Source organism: Betta splendens, chromosome 15, assembly GCF_900634795.4.
Source record: "Betta splendens chromosome 15, fBetSpl5.4, whole genome shotgun sequence".
Lineage (NCBI taxonomy): Eukaryota > Metazoa > Chordata > Actinopteri > Anabantiformes > Osphronemidae > Betta > Betta splendens.
Genome location: NC_040895.2, coordinates 13,121,924 through 13,137,870, shown reverse-complemented (window position 1 = coordinate 13,137,870; position 15,947 = coordinate 13,121,924). Strand labels below are relative to the sequence as shown.

At 42.5% G+C, this 15,947-nt stretch overlaps 2 protein-coding genes across 4 annotated transcripts; one reads left to right on the top strand and one right to left on the bottom strand.

Annotated features, from left to right (window-relative positions):
- Positions 1-1,589: 1,589 nt before the first annotated feature.
- Positions 1,590-3,020, top strand: sfr1 (SWI5-dependent homologous recombination repair protein 1). Its single transcript, XM_029127780.3, has 3 exons — positions 1,590-1,951; positions 2,200-2,556; positions 2,663-3,020. Exons 1-3 carry the CDS (start codon positions 1,856-1,858, stop codon positions 2,849-2,851), a joined length of 642 nt encoding a protein of 213 aa, XP_028983613.1. The 5' UTR covers positions 1,590-1,855; the 3' UTR covers positions 2,852-3,020.
- cfap43 (cilia and flagella associated protein 43) lies at positions 2,905-15,943 on the bottom strand. 3 transcript variants are annotated; one of them, XM_055502562.1, is made up of 38 exons: positions 15,785-15,943; positions 15,418-15,668; positions 14,943-15,039; positions 14,704-14,871; positions 14,451-14,601; positions 14,177-14,321; positions 13,976-14,058; positions 13,727-13,858; positions 13,507-13,620; positions 13,346-13,423; positions 13,076-13,224; positions 12,850-12,953; positions 12,619-12,768; positions 11,829-11,989; positions 11,526-11,687; positions 11,322-11,452; positions 10,382-10,517; positions 10,117-10,233; positions 9,480-9,557; positions 8,868-8,993; positions 8,683-8,787; positions 8,448-8,564; positions 7,887-8,063; positions 7,569-7,775; positions 7,346-7,432; positions 7,099-7,179; positions 6,620-6,748; positions 6,397-6,516; positions 6,131-6,238; positions 5,848-5,934; positions 5,677-5,765; positions 5,319-5,529; positions 5,062-5,174; positions 4,677-4,872; positions 4,363-4,527; positions 3,523-3,603; positions 3,282-3,435; positions 2,905-3,198 (listed from the first exon to the last, which is right to left on the bottom strand). In XM_055502562.1, exons 1-38 carry the CDS (start codon positions 15,811-15,813, stop codon positions 3,023-3,025), a joined length of 4,965 nt encoding a protein of 1,654 aa, XP_055358537.1. In that variant the 5' UTR covers positions 15,814-15,943; the 3' UTR covers positions 2,905-3,022. The 3 variants fall into 3 exon arrangements, with proteins under 3 accessions (XP_055358537.1, XP_055358538.1, XP_028983598.1); XM_055502563.1 differs by having other exon boundaries at positions 7,887-8,060; XM_029127765.3 differs by having other exon boundaries at positions 4,677-4,836; positions 15,785-15,939.
- Positions 15,944-15,947: the final 4 nt, after the last annotated feature.

The following is a 15,947-nucleotide window of genomic DNA, read 5'->3' as shown; positions in this document are numbered from 1 at the left end:
TGTGTTACTGTGTTTGTGTTTGTTTCCTGGTTTGGACAGAATGTGCTTCCAGAGAACATTCTTCGACCGAGGTTTCAGAGAAGAAGTTAGAGTTAGATTTATGTTGGGACTTGGATAAAGGTATCAAAAATAGTAGTAGTAGAAATAGTTTAATCAATTGAGGGAGGATTATTTGATATAATTGTTTGAAGCTTTTTAACACTGTCCTGGATCCAGTTGTTTGACATCATGACTAAGGTTTCACAAGTGTAAGAGTCAAAGCTAAAATCAGAAGAAAATAGACTAAACTAAGCAAAGGGATCAGCGTTTGACTGATTAAGGACATCAACATAGAATACTTTAGAATTGCTTCACTTTTTCATTGCAAATGAAAAGGGGCAAAATGCTGCGCAACTATTATCATTATTACTGCTGCTGTTTATGTTAGTAGTAACGCTGGTACTTTTCTACTGTGAGAACCAAAGGCTGCTGTTGCGTTTAAATCCATTAATTATTGGGTAATTGTTTTGCCTGTCTTGTAAATAGACCCCATATCACACTCAACATTACACATCCTAAGCAATGTTGTGCAAACCTAGAGGATAAGGAAGTGCCTGGAGACAAGACACAGACACCACATAAAAGAGAAATGTCGTACACATAGATAACGTAGATATGAAAAGGAAAACAACAACCTACAAACCCAAAATAATGCACAAACACACAGGCAGCTTCATTAGAGATGCAAAGACACTCCACAAAAATGAGTGTGAATGATTAATGTAATGAAATGAATGTTAATATGCTGTTAAATCACATACTGCGTCATACGAGGACGTGCAAATTTGAACAACCATGACATAGGACCACATTTATGAGTGTCCAGCAAACACGCCTGATGTCCATGAAATACTGAGACAGAAGCTCCAGACTCTATCACGCAAACCACTGCAGCAGGTAAGTGAAAACTCCAAACAAAAAAGGCCCAGAAAGTAGTCTCCTGACTCATGCTTAGTAATTAAGTTCAACCTTGAAGGATTCAGCTGTATAAAATGTTCAAAATCCCCAAATCCCCTGGGTGTGTAACATCAGACTGCCAAGTACCGGAGTTCAAGTCCAGACAGGACCACGTTTTAATTCACACCTTTCTCCTCAGGGCTACAAAAACTCTGGATTAAAATGTGCATTAACAAGTAAGTTTCAAAAAAATCTAACTGCCAGCGAATAAATAACAGCCTTCAGGAGTTTAAAACAAAACCGTTTAAAGAGACCAATGAAATGACGAGAGGAGCTGAATCACAGTATGACTCGACCCTAGTAACGAGTGTAACTAAGTAACACTGGTTCATCACAAATTAGTTGATAATTAACGTGGAAAACTCTACAATCTACAACATTAATTATTATTATTATTATTATTATTATTATTATTATTATTATTATTATTATTATTATTATTATTATTATTATTATTATTATGTAGTTGCTCTAAAAGAACAGAAAGTGCATTATTTTGGACGCTAATGGCATCACAGGTTTTCTGTTTGTCGCTCAACGTAATCACGTTACTACATTTCCCAAGAAGCTTTTCGGCCCCTACGTCATCAAATCATAGCCAATCGCAGACTTTGGAGGTTTTCTTGAAACGAAAGGTTCCGGATACCTCGTATCGCTATAAAACTGCCTGTTTTAGTTTTGTGAAAAATATGTAGATCTGGGGAAATCAATGCTGGTTTAGAGTCCGTTTACATTGTTTGTGTGTGTTGCAGAGAAAATACACCGGCTAGCTAGCTAAGCTAAACGTTAGCCCCGTCGTTACCGTAGTGTGTCCACTCATCCACAAGTTCCTTTCTATGTGTCAAAGCGACTTTGACCGATGGAGGCCACTCCTAAAGCAGCCAAATCACAACCATGGGAGTCTTCACCCTGCAATTCGGTGGATTCCAGCCCCTGTGAATACAAAGGAGAAAGGGTACGTTTATCCAGTTTTCTTAGATGTTACGAACTGCTATTGGTACCAGTCAGGCACATTTATGTTCAGGCGTCTGCGTGGTGACATTTAGTTTCTCTAATACATCTTCTGTATCATAACAAACATGGCGACTGGCTACATACGTGCTATATTTTATTTAAGATGCCAGTGTTTTGTTGCAGTTCTGCTGTCGTTGCCCAACTGTTCCCTGTGCGTTCTGCGGGTAATTCTTCCCGTCATCCCCGCAGCATCACCAAAAGCTGAGCTCGTCACTGAAGGAGAGGCTGAAGAGATCGAGGCGTTCTTTCACCTCGCCTTTCTCTGTGGCCAAACGCCTTTGTGTTCATGACTTGGAAGCAGATGGGCAACAGGTTTCAGCAGATCCCCAGGAGACGGTTAATAGCCATCCGCTCGTCATGCGCAGTGTTGATGTAAACAGACATGAAGGCAGATCAGGGAGTGAAAGGTTGTCTGGACCCATTCCTGAAGCAACACATCCGCCTGCAAAAGACCTCATGCAACTACGAGATCAGCTCAGGAAGGAGGTGAAAGATAAGACGGAGACTGTGCGCAGACTCAAGATGGTCAAAATGTACAGAAGCAAGGTATTGGCTAAAATGTTTGGGATGTTATTAAGATGAACGCAATGGAGTTAATTTCACTGACTGGACAGAAATTGACATATTCCTTTCACTCTGTTCTTTTCTCTAGAACGATTTAACACAGCTTCAAAACCTAATTGGCAAGTGGCGAAGTTGTGCTCAGGCTGCACTGTATGAGCTGCAGTCAAACGTCCCCATCGAGGGCAGAAAGGCCAGCGTGTCTGAGATCATTGACCTCTTTGGTCTGGAGGACAGCATCCTGCACTTTAACCGCACAGAAGAGGACTTCACTATTTAATGGGAAATTAAATGAAACCCGTCATCAGTATACAGAAATACCACAGGGGAATAATTTCAGATTTCCTCAGTTGGTTGTTTTATTTTTTGCTGCTATGTTTTTTTGTTCACCAAGTTGTAAGTTTTCTGTGCAACTTAAGTTAAAATAAAATGTTATTTTTGAAAGCTCAGTTCAGTTGTGCTGCAGTTTATCAAGTGAAGGAAAGTTCTTCATCCTCAGACGTTCGAGTTCTGCACCGAAGAACGCCAGCTCTTCTGCCTGAGCTCGGGCTAAGTTCTCCAGGTTCCTCTTCTGAAGGATTTCCTGGTAGCGCTCCTCTGATTTAGCAGCCTCATTTTCTTCTGATGCTAAACACACAAATAATAGGATCAGACAGAACAGTTTACTTTTACATTGTGTTTGATGAAAGCTCCTATCACAGCTGCATTACCTATTTCCTCACAGATGTGCTTCCTCTCTGCCACGGTCACCTGCATCTCAGAAAGCTGCTGATCTAAAGCTGTGTTTTTGGAAGCTATTACTGCCGCCTGCCTCTTAAGCTGCGCTGTCTTTTTCATGCGATGCTGTACATTCTGTAGATGAGTCTGAAAACAGATTAAAATGTACCTTAGAGGCTACAAAATACAGAACTGATGCACAGTCTTTCGAATCTGATTTGGTTTTTGCGTTACCTTTTCTTGGAAATCTATGGTTTTCTCCAAAATGGAAACTTGCTTGGACACACGACTGTCTTGATCTGTCTTTTGGAGATACTGGAAAACAAATGTAATAATTGTCCTATGTGCAGTTACAACATAAAAAAACAGGAGCACCGGCAATGGGTCTCCACAGAGCTTTCGGTTATATTCTGAAATAAAAGACTACACAAAATACAGTGTTTAAAGTCAATGTGTTTTTGTATCTCAAGGTTTCAGGAGCCAGAACAATGGGAGGAAGCCGCTTGCTGTACCAATACAGCGCTACCTGAAACCCACGCCAGAGGAAACTGGCACCCAGGCCTGGAAGCATGTTCTGTTTGTGCGGCGCCCGCTGAACTGGTGAAAATAAAATAATGATTCATGTGATTTTTATCTACTTTTTCCACTGCTAAACCAACACCTTCCTGAAGTGTTTTTTGCACTAATTAAATACCTTTACTGTGCAATCGACTGCTTTGACTTTACAGCCTAACGGATCGTTATATTTTCAAGAATTGAGAATGTACACGTGCGTTGGCAAATCGTGCGTCGAGAACGAAAAACATTTCTTGAAGCTGCAACGCAAGAGGAAAAATGAGGGTGGGGAGCGTGCACGGATGGGTGTGTCTGTGATAACAAAAGACTCTCCATCGGTACGTGCGTATGGTAATCGTTTTCGGCTCGGATGCTGCCAAACCAAAATACCTGCCTTCATAATGCTGACGGAGGTTTGGCCCGAAATTTAAACAGGGCTCGTGATTCACAACAGAGTCAGAGTCATGTGTTCACTTTTTTGTCCAATTAGGGTTTCACGCAGTGTCTGTATTCACTCACATCCTGTTGCTCCTCGCTGAGCTGTAACATCTGGATGTCGCGCGTCTTGTTGATGAAGTCCTCGATCTGCATTCTCCTCATTTTATTGTCCCACTCTAAGCGGATGATGCCCTTTCGGAAGTCTTTGCGCTCCACCATGGATGCGATCTTCTGCTCTGCGAGCATCTGAGAACAGGAATATTAGTCATCTAACAAACAAGAAAGCATTCACACTCATATTTAAGCACACAGGAATTTGACCCTATCAAACAGACAAAATGCTTGTCAGTGTGGAATTTACTGTGAGTCTGTGTCTGCGTGATACAAGGGCTAACCCTGATTGTTCTGTTCAAGTCCTCCACCACGCTCCTATGTTGGAGCACAGAGTGAGTGTAGTCAGGAGTCAGGCCTGTGGTCGACACCTCTCCCTGACCCTGTTTGAGCAGGATCTGAACCATTATGTCTGTCTGGAAGTGCGTCCTCTCCTTATGTAGACTAGAAGCAAACAGGACAAGAGCCAGCAGAGCATCACTGTAACAAACCGACAATGGAAAAACTAGAGCTGCTGTACTTAATTTGAAAAGGTTTCAATTAATAAGACAAATTTAATACGATTAAAACATGAGTTAATGCAAAATAAGTCGAACACGGTGCTCAAACAGTTGCATGTCCTCTGCTTGTTATGAGGAGTTATGAGGAGTTAATCCACTTCACTCATACCTTTCAAGTTTGTCAGATAGATGTTTAGCTTCCTGTTGAGCAGCCCTTTCCTCGTCTCTCTTTTTCTGCAGGAACGTCTTCATCTCGGCCAGAGTTAACGCTTTTACTTTTACCTGGAAAAGACGAGCTAATGGCCTAGTACAGTGCAATATTATGGTCCTCTCTCCTAAGTGTTACAGTAATTATGTGTTTTTGAAGATAAGTACAGTAAGCGTGTTCTATATGTGCAGTCTCTAATTTTCGTGTCCTCACTGCACCTTTTGCTCACTCTCCACTTTAGTTCTGCGGACGAGACAGAACCTCTCCCAGATCGATGGGTTCAAGCCTTCTGGTGCGTTCTCCGCAGCATCCAGCTCCTCCATGGCCTTCAGCATTTTGCCAAGAGCTTCAGGAGCCAGGGAGGCACACAGACGTTGCTCTTTGAGCGAGCCGAGGTTCTTTTCAGCCTGCGCCCTCACCTTTTGAACCCTGACGCACAAAAGACGCCGATGTCAGCGCGGCTGAAACGTGGCGATTTACAGCTCGCGTGCATGTGCGTTTCTGCAGCTACAGTAAAGCTGAGTCAGCACGGTTGCGTCATCTCAGTAGTTAGACAGTAAATACTGCGTTACCAACCTGGGTCTACGCTTGAACAGCTTGTACAGGTGATCAACCATATGCGTCGGGACATCGAAGAAGTCCTTCCTAAATTCTTTGTCAAGAACCTTTGGGGATAAAAATGATGAATTATCTGACGTGCAGTCATTTACAGATGCAGGTTGTCCAGTGTTTTAACGACAGACTCACTTTGTCCTCAGCTACAATACTGTCAAAGGTCTCTTGAAACAATTCAAGTTCTTCCTCGTGTTTCTTCAGATCCCCTGCGATTTCATCCTGTCAGAGAAAGATGAGTAAATAGTGACTGGCAGAGTTTAACGCTAGGAGATGAGAGCAGGTTAGTGCTTGTAAAGAACACGCCTGAGCGACGGGAAGATGTTACACTAGAACTTGGACTTTCAGCCAGGTCTTCTCTAAATAACCGAACCTGGAACCGACATGAATTCCAGCAGCTTTACTGTTCGACTCTGACCTTGTACGCCAACATTTTGTCAAGTTGGAGCTTGAGCTCCAGCTCGCGATTTCTCATTTCCTCCTCTGTGAGGACGGAGCAAACGAGACAGGAGATCTTGAGCTCTTCCTGTGGAGCACAAAGGCAGCATCACACAGTTACTGCTGATGTCCCACACACACAAGATATGTCTCACACACTAATTATGTCAAGGAGACGGCCCGTTTTTTCCACCATCCTGTGAACATGTGTCCGCGTCGTGAGCCTGGTTGTGTCTGAGGCGTCACCTGATATATGGCGGTCTCACATCTCACTTTCTTCTCAAACAGCTTTGTCAGGGTTTCATCAAACCCTTCAGTTGCATCCCAGGAGGCTGCCTGCAGCTTTTTGATTTCAGCTTCCAGTAACTGTAATGACAAAGTCCACACACTACAAATCACTCGTCAAAGGTTCATTAGATTTTGAGTCCTTTCAAAACAAAGACGTGAATGTATGCCTTTATTTTATTACCTTTTTGTACTTTTCTTTTTCCTCATTCAGGTCTTTGGTTTTCTTTTCAAACTCTTTAAAGGCTTTTTTCTCCTCCTCGCTCCAGTCGATGTCAGATTTGGTCAAAACAAACTCAGGCGGCGGTATTTCCTGTGGAGTGAATTCAAAAGAAACTACCCTTCATGCTGATTTGTCTAATTCCACTGACAGCGCTTAGAAAAGAATTCAAGTTCAAAAAGGAAAAACTCATAATTGCCCCAAAGAGAAAGAAGAAACAGTTGTGACCACTGAGTAATTATTTTTGGTGCAGTGAGATGAAGCTTGTTGTGTTTGTAACATGTAAATGAAGGATTTTCTTCTCCCGTTTGTCTTTCTGTGATCTGTGATCTAATGATAGTAAATTATCATCTAAGCGCATTATCAAAATCCAAAAACAAATTATATTAGGGCTACAACCAACACTTATTTTCATTGGTTATAATTTTTTTTTTTTGACCCACCATTTTCAAAATGTCCACTTTCTTTACTTGGAGCACGCCATCCATCATGTCACTGAGAGCCCTGTCTCTGCTATTATCACCCTGCAACACACAAACAAGACCTGCTGTGGCATAATAAATATCACCATGACACAAGATGGGGATAATTCAGTAATTACACATTTAAGTAGAGAGAGTTTTTATTAATTAGGTTTAAAGATTCTTAATATTATACTGTATAACATGGGCACAATTATTATGGCACCACCTTGGCAGCCAAACGCTGCTGCTCCTCCAGCTTTCTCCTCTTTTCCTCCTCCTTCTGTTCTGGGGTGAGGTGCTTTTGTGCTTTTATCTACAGACAAAGGTGCAAAAAAAAAAAACCAAACTTGTGAATCTAACCACATATAATTTCACATTCCAGCAAAACAAAACAAAACGACCGCGAAGCCGCCGGACATTTGCGTGCTGAACTCTGCATGAACTCTGACCTCGGCCTCGTCCACCGTGAGCATCCTCTCCGGCCACTCGCTGCGGCTCAAGCCGGGCTCCCACAGCGTCTCGCTCGAGTTCAGCGCCAGCATAATCGCTCCGATTTGTCTGTTCCTGTCCCTCACGCGGTTCAGCTCCTGCACCTTCTGCCTGTGCACGGCCTCGAACTCGGCATTGAAAGCGGTTTTGATGCAATAAATCACGTCCTGCATTTGGAATTGTAGGAAATTCACCAAATAAAACATTTATTTATGATGCATCCATGCATTTTAAGACAGCTTTATCTTAATTTTCTCATCATTATCACTGTTTCCCACCTGCAGCAGAGTGATTTGGTTGATCCTCTGTTCTGTGGTTTTGAGGCTGAACTGATCGTAGACGTACGGATTTGAATATCCCAGCTGAGCAGAGAAACTCCCCGTTAAAGCAGCACTCTCCTCTTTGCCGTCGTCCACACTTCCCACTTCTTTGGAACCGTCCTTTAAGTTGCTCTGCTGCATTTAAACATGGGGGCAGATATTCCGAATAGTTGAGCTACACGTCGACTTTTACATCTGTGGCCTGAAGATTATAAACATTATCCCAGAATCTTGTAATGAAGAGCGCGATGGTAATAACTTGCTTTCGGCCGCATGGCTATAAATCTAGGAAAGTTTCAACACTGGTGGACTGGCACATGTTCAAGCATTTTAAAAGGGTTACGACGGGGAAAGTTCAGGCCCAGAACTGTGATTAAAAGCTCAAAATATTTTCTTAAACACGTAAACAAAAAACAAGCAGAACATTCTAAAAGTTGGATTCCTACAGATGCTTCGACATGTTGTTTGTTGTGAACCTGAACCACAATCGGTTCCGACCCGTGGAGTCACGTTTCTTACAGCGGACGCAGCCTTTTCGATCGTCCTCATATTGTGAACCATGCGAAGGTCCTCCATGTCTTGTTCTGTTCGCGCTCTCAGAGCGTAGTTCTTGACCTTGAGGTCAGAGTGAAAGGCCTGTAGTTTCACAGGAGAACACAGCAGAAGAAAATAAGATAATAACATACTGTACTCTGCTGATTATTAGTGTTATAGCTGTCAGACATACAGTATCAGTGCTAGCTCTAGCTCTCACCTCAACAGACCTGCCTTTGGTCATTACTGAATCCCAGCATTGCCTTTTCAGGACATCATAGAGGTAACATTTGGTCAGAATCTCCCACTCCATTTCATCTCTCACCTACAGTACATGCATAATATAAATGATCTCACAGTTAAAGCTGGAGGTTTATTGCTTCATGGTTTTGTGTCTTCATTTACCCTAGAAACCTCCTCGTCCACTTCGGCGTCCAGTCGCTTCTGCTCCTCAGTGTCCAAGTTAAACTCATGTTGTTCCAGACGCTCCACGTCTGGGAGGTCCTCATTTTCAAGCATCATCTGCTGAATCTGAAAATACCAGACACATGATGTAGTTAGAGTTTGTTTGGGAATTGTGCACCAACCTTTGACATGATCATTACTACGAATGTAAGGTTAATATTAGACAATGACATTTTTAGATGAACCTTTTTGAACTGCACGTGGACATTTTGTGTGTTAAAAAATTAAAACGAAAGAGTGACAATAAAATTAAACTGTGATGCTTCTTTCTTTTCATTGATGGCTGCCACACAGGCCTTCTAGCTGTGCAGCTCTGAATGCTGTAGGCCTGCGATAAATAGATAAATACTTTTAGCCTAATTTATTGTGTGCTTATGGGTTGCCCGAGGTTTCTAACGTGTGGGTTGTAATTACAGGAATATAGTAAGTCATACTAAATCAAACAGCACTTACTAGACATGTTTAACAACATAGTATTTGCTCCTACTTGCACTGGGCGGTGTTGTTGAGTCTTTAAAAGTTTAAATAAATACAATGCAATATCACACTCACAGTGTCACATAACTCTCTGATGGTTTTCCTCAGGTTTGTCTTTGTTTCGGAGAGCTTCTCGTTGTCTTCTTCTATCACCTGTTGGAAACGTCCATACAATGAAAATGAGATTTACTATTACTGTAGATGCACAGTTTAACAGCTCCAAAGAATCCCAGTACAGTAAATAAACCTAAAGGTGGTGATTATTGAATTGATCACGGTTACTTATGCACAATAAATCACACCTAACAGTTCATCACTCAACAAGATACAGCCTGATTTAAACATGAGTCAACATATAAAGCATGGTGTAAAAGCAGGTTGGAAAGTGCTTTATGGTTTTGCAAGAGTAAATTTCAACAAGGTGTAGATTCAATGCCAACACCTGCCTTGGCAAACATTTCTTTGTTCTACAGCTCTTTAACATGTTTAATGTTTATTTTTTGCACATTTCAAGCCGTTATGAATCAAGCTGGCGCACAGAGAAATCCCATGCCAAAAGCAACAGGGACACGTTCAGAGCCATGTTGCACGCAGGTGCAGGGAGGTTGTGCAATGCTCCACCTGCAACACCAGACGCACAAGATAAATCCGAACACGGTAACGTTATCCACATTCACGCCGCCTCTAATACTACAGCGCGTTAGTCACTGACCGCCCGGTGCCGGCTTTCCAGCCAGGTGGGGTGTGAAGGTGGGGCCGACAGCTGGAGGGGGGGGCGTCCGCTGCCTCGCTGCACCGTCACATCCACAGCGTCCGTTTCCTGTCTGAGCTACAGTGGTAACAACACAGATTACACTCAGACAAAGGTTTAAATATAAATATAGTATCAAAGCGCTTTGTAGAACTAACAAAACTGTGGTGTTGTATGAGAATGTTGTATATCACTGGTTAAGATGCTGTTAGAGAACAGAACGGACCTCACGCTCAGACTCCCACTCAGGCATCTCAGTCAGGATCAGGTTCTCTTTATGGAACACGTTCCTTAAGTAATGAGCCATGGACAGGTCATATAAGGCAGCTTCTTTCACCTTATCGCCATCCACACATTTATTTCTGTTAGGAGCCATAGAAAAAGAGACAAATATTCACAATAAAATAGCAGATTTATAAAAATGTGTAATAATAGCCAGTCCATAAAAAAATCAGTACAAACATAGAAATAAATGATTAATATACAGTGAGTAGAGCGTAATAAGACTGTATTCTAAAGGTTTGGTATCACCACAAACCCATAAAAAGTCCAAAAGCAAGACCTCATTCTAAATTCTGACGTCTATTTGAAAAAAAGAAAGAAAGGATCGGTTGCTACCTAAGACACATAATTTACTTTCTATAAAAATCACCCACATATGCATAAATAGAGCACTAGCTGGCAACAACAGCAGGATGGTGCCTATGAGCTGGACTCGTTTATTGTTCATAATGACGGAAAATGACTCACTGGTGTGTTTTAATAGCACTGGACAACAATGCATCAACAAAACATAAAATAATACACCTATAACCTTTAACCACCTAAAATATACCTATGTTGTTACAGAATAATTGTTTGAATTCCATCTTAATAATCTGAGTCCAATAATAAAAATAATTATTATTATAATACTTTAGTTATTTTTTATAGTAATTTAAGTTATTGAAAATAAAAAGTAGACAAGACATGAGCCAGATCTGTCACAACCTGAATAGTTTGATTTATTCACTATTGTGTCAGTTCTAGTGAGAGAAAAAGAAAAACACATAACTTTTGAATATACTTATGCAACATCAGAGTGAAGAGCGGCTCCGCTGATGAGAGCAATAGCTCCCTCCACTGGTAACGGCTGGTCATACATGCATTAGGTGACGTGACCTTACCTGAGAATACTGCACACAGCTGAGCCGTCTCTGAAGCCGGCAGTGATGAGCGTCTGGCTGTCTGCAGAGAAACACACGTTCCCAAATCCCCCAAGACGACACGAATGGCACTGCAGCTCGACGTAGCGCTCCTGTAGATGCGGTGACAGTGTTGAAAGAGGAAAACGAACTTCGACTACCGCATGTACAGACACGGGATCCCACCATAGACGCAGTTTCCCTAACGCGCAGGAGGCCGTCTCGGCCTATAGAAGCCAGCCACAGCTGATGAGCAGACAAAGCGAGGGAGGCGGGGCCCAGAGGATGCCCCCCCACCTCCTGCTGTGGTTCCAGATGCACTACCTGTCGACTAGCATCATCTGTGTCCTGAAACGGAACAGACTCATACTTCTCAATCAGGAACACTTCTCCTACATCACCGTTTCATATTCATCAGGAGGGGAGATGACTTTTATTTCCAGCGAGTCTGGTTTAACCCTGTGTTGCTGTATCTCACTGGCCGCACACCTGGGGGAGGGGGAATCGCTGCAGGGATTTCCTCCTGTGGCAGTAAGCAAAGACCTCGTGGTCGCCCAGCACACAGGAACTGACTGGATGAGGTACCTCATACGTGGACGCTTTGAAGGTACTGGTAGACAAACAACCATATCGGTCCACACAGACTGGATCTGAACAGAGACACAAAGACAAACCATTAGAGAGAGTGTTTCCTTGATCGTTGAATGTTACCTTTGGTACAGTAATACTAATAACCAAGTACATGTTGATACAATAGCTCCCTAAAGCCCATGAGTCATGATTTGTAGTTTCACGACCTTTGTGCAGCGCCCACTGAAAGTCCTACCACACCTTTGACTGCATGTTTGAACTTTCCTTTGGAGAATGCTGTATACACAGAGGGTGTGTCATCAACTGGGTATGTTTTTAACAGTATGAATGAAAACATTTGACAAAAGATGTCTTCTTGTGTAATTATACACAGCCTTTTTGGAAACAACTAAATAGCTAAATCGTCTAACATAATAACTACAGATGGTAAATGGAAGTCCTGTGAAATAACACTATATTCAAATAGTATATTATATATTTGGTTAGATATAATAATGTTATTATCTTTCAAACTCCCTCCTCCAATGTCTCCAGTTCAGCTTTTTTGCCTCGGCTACAGTCTACTGAATCATGTGTTGCACAGACAGACTCTTATCTGTCTTATTCATCAGAGCTGCTGGCCCAAACGGCTCTATTCACACGCTGTGTTGAATAAGTAGCACATTAATGATGTTTATCAGCCCTTCACCTGCGCGGCTCCTTTTAGGCAGCGTGAGCAAGGTGAGAACGCTGCCTTCGTGCCGTTCGCCCTCCCGGCCCGAGCACAGCGCCAGAACTTTCACCTGCTCGCAGCCCCTGGTGCACTGAAGGGAAAGGGACAAAATGGCCCCCGGAGCAACTAGGAAACACAGCAAACTCATAATTCTGCCTCTCCTTGCTTGTTTGAATGCATGTAGAGGAAATTAATTATTTGCATCACCTGTGTATCCTATGACTGAGAACGAGTTTGATGGCTTTGCATCCAGCAAGAAGATGTGTGAATCTGAAGCACCGGTCAGAAGGTAGTGCCCCTCAGGATCGAAACTGTAAAAACACACACAGCTGGAAGTTTGTATGCCTCATCCTATACCATGACCCAGTTCTAACTACGAGGTTAAAAGTCTGTCTTTAATCTTGGTACTGTGTCACAGGGAGGCAGGACTTGCATTAGGTGGTCCACAGTGCAGCGGTACAGTTGAACCTGGTGCACCAAGCGAGGCTGCTGCTCATTGTTCAGATCAATGAAGAGGACTCTCCCAGAGGTGGTTCCGACAGCGGCGTATTGTGCAATAGGGCAGCAGGCCAGACTGGTTCCCTTAATAAACACCCATTACACCTGTCAATGCTGGATCTCTTCTAATAATGCTTTGTTAACGGAAGCTCAGTGTGAATCCACTGATACGTTTCATTTGTTCACATCTCTTATTCGATCTCACCTGAGCCTGGAGCGCCAGGGAGCTGAGGAGGACGCCCACGGCAGAACACACCTGCAGCTCTCCAGAATCTGTTACCAACTGATAAACGTCATCCCTCAGTGAAGAGACATTCACTGACGTTAAACCTGCCATCACCAAGTCATTCAGGTGAAAACCTTTACCACAAAGATGTTGTTGCTTTGTAACACAGCCGCTGCCACAAAGTTGCCATTGACAACATCAGCCCTTTTCACAATGCTGTCTGACTGGACTGGGTTCAACACATAGATCTGACTCTGAGGAACAAAAAAACACATTATTGAAGTACTGCAACACATGATACTGTGAACTGGACAGAATCTTGTGTCTTGTAAAGTGTAATTAGCCGCAGGGAGAACCTACTGTATTAGAATATAATAGTAAATATTCTGAATCAGGAGAACAGGTTAAAGTTGTGACAGATCCTTCTACACGCCAGGTTTTTGTGATGCTGATTTGTGTCTCTTTAATTTGCAGACAATGCACCAAACTCTCCTGTGAAATGAAAAAAATGTAATATTTGAAGTAGGAATTCTGGGTTCTTAGTTTTGTATTAAATGTATTATTTTGGACGTGTCAAGGTGTTACAGTAATATATTATTGTGCTCGTACCTTTCCTAGAACAATCAAACCATGCTTGCACACAGTTAAACTTTGAAAGCTGCACCGCGTGAGTTCAGGTGTGGCATCAGAAGCTGAACAAAAGGAAACACAGGGCGGTTGAATGTCTCAGTGTCTTGTTGGCTACTGTCAGTACAAGCAGAAATCAACCCGGTGACCTTTGCCCCCCGCGCCCTAGTGTGCGTCTTTTACATTGGGGGTTGAAGAGGACGGAAACGGAGGCGCTCTCCGGGTCGACCAGGAGAAGGAAGCCTTCTGCGCAGCCCACGTAAAGCTGCGACGCGCTGGTCCAGCAGACAGACGCAGGGCTCAGTCTGGCCTTGGAGCAGAGTTTACTCTGTGGAAACATGTGGGATGGACAAAGGTTTACACTGCATCTCATATATGTGAGTCAGTTTACCCAACACACAGAATCACAGATAAAACAAATCTAAATAAATGGTGACATCAGCATGAGGGACAGTACCACAACGCTCTCTGCCACGTCTCCTTTGAGGCCTGAGATGGCGGTTACAGGCATTTCTGGACCGAAATATGGAACATTGTTATGGCCACTATGGGACAAGTACACCTGCTTCTCAACAAATGTCCCATCAGTTGCTGGAAGATCAATCACACTACAACGCAAAAAAAAAGAAGAGTTTTTTGCTGCGCGTGTGTATTTGAGAGCCTTTTTTTCCCATTTTACCTACATGCGTGTGCTTTCACACCTACGTTACCTTGGTTTCAGTGCATGGTAGCCGGCACTCTTCTCAACGGTCCACAGAGTGACGGACGTGGAACCCAAAGCGCAGAGCTGGAGCCAGTTGTGTGGGTTGAACACCAAAGAAATAACATCTTTTCCAGCTTGTGGCCGTGTACAAATTGGCTCAGCAGTTTCCCAGTTCCTGAATCACAGAAAGGCGTTGAGCCTATGCAGCACACAACATATAGCAGAGCAGTGTTTTCAGTAACTTACCATATGGTTATTGTGTAGTCTGGAATAGAGGAACAACAACCCAAATATGGTCCACAGTTACTTAATGTCAGAGATGTGTAGTCCAGTTGTGCTGTTCCTAGAAAAAGATTTCAATGGTAATTGATTAGGAGGAAAAGCTAATTTTAGCATCGTTCCATTTTCATTTATCCTGTCTTTTTATTTTTTTCTGTATTGTAAAATGTCCTATGCGTTAACAGCAGGGAAGAATTTGTCAAGTCATTATGAATATGAATATAGGTCATATGTAATCTCATGAGCACAATTTGTAAAGTCAACAACAGATAAGATTGTTCAATCAGTCCACATGTCAATATAAATGTAAATATTATGTATTCAGAGATGGAAAAAGTAATGACCAATAAGAAACACTAGTTTTCTATTTGAATAATCAATGTTAATTATTATATTATATTAAAAAGATAATTGGTATCAGTTAGGAAAAATATGTCCTTACCTTTAAGTTCGTTCTTCACCTGAAGTTCAGGGAAGCTGTAGACAAATACGGATGGGAGCAGCTTTTGCTCTGAGAAAGCACAAACACACCCGCTGCCATCGGCCGTGAAGGCACCGATGCCTCTACCAGGATTCTGCAACACACTTTGCACTTTGCTTGCCAGATTCAGGAAACATAAATGACTTCCACGTGTGTAACATATTGTTTTATTGTCCACAAACACAACGCTGTTCGAAACCCCTTGAATCCATCTGAAGGGGATCAAATCATTAGATTAACATCAGCAAACTGGTAGGAGTAGGTAATTGAATTATAAAATAACACACTAACTATGACTAAGCAAAATAAATGCATAATTGCGACATACCTGACTTCTAAACTCGCAATGTCATCCATTTTAAGATAAAATATAGAGTTTATTTAAGCATAGAAGCCACCCAACCCACGGACCAACGGGCTAGTTGTTGCGTAACCGTGGTAACGAAACAATCCAGGCGTTAACCTTATTGGCTCCTACTTTTTCTGACACG

Bases quoted from the DNA above. Each gene is read 5' to 3' on its own strand.
- cfap43 (XM_055502562.1), bottom strand. From the start codon at position 15,813: ATGGATGACATTGCGAGTTTAGAAGTCAG. The intron at 6,239-6,396 runs GTGACGCCTCAG...TGTGCTCCACAG, and splicing joins GTGAGACCGCCATATATCAG to GAAGAGCTCAAGATCTCCTG. The intron at 3,604-4,362 runs GTGAGTGAATAC...TTTGTTTTCCAG, and splicing joins TCAGCGAGGAGCAACAGGAT to TATCTCCAAAAGACAGATCA.
- sfr1 (XM_029127780.3), top strand. From the start codon at position 1,856: ATGGAGGCCACTCCTAAAGCAGCCAAATCACAACCATGGGAGTCTTCA. The intron at 1,952-2,199 runs GTACGTTTATCC...TCATCCCCGCAG, and splicing joins GTGAATACAAAGGAGAAAGG to CATCACCAAAAGCTGAGCTC. The intron at 2,557-2,662 runs GTATTGGCTAAA...TCTTTTCTCTAG, and splicing joins TCAAAATGTACAGAAGCAAG to AACGATTTAACACAGCTTCA.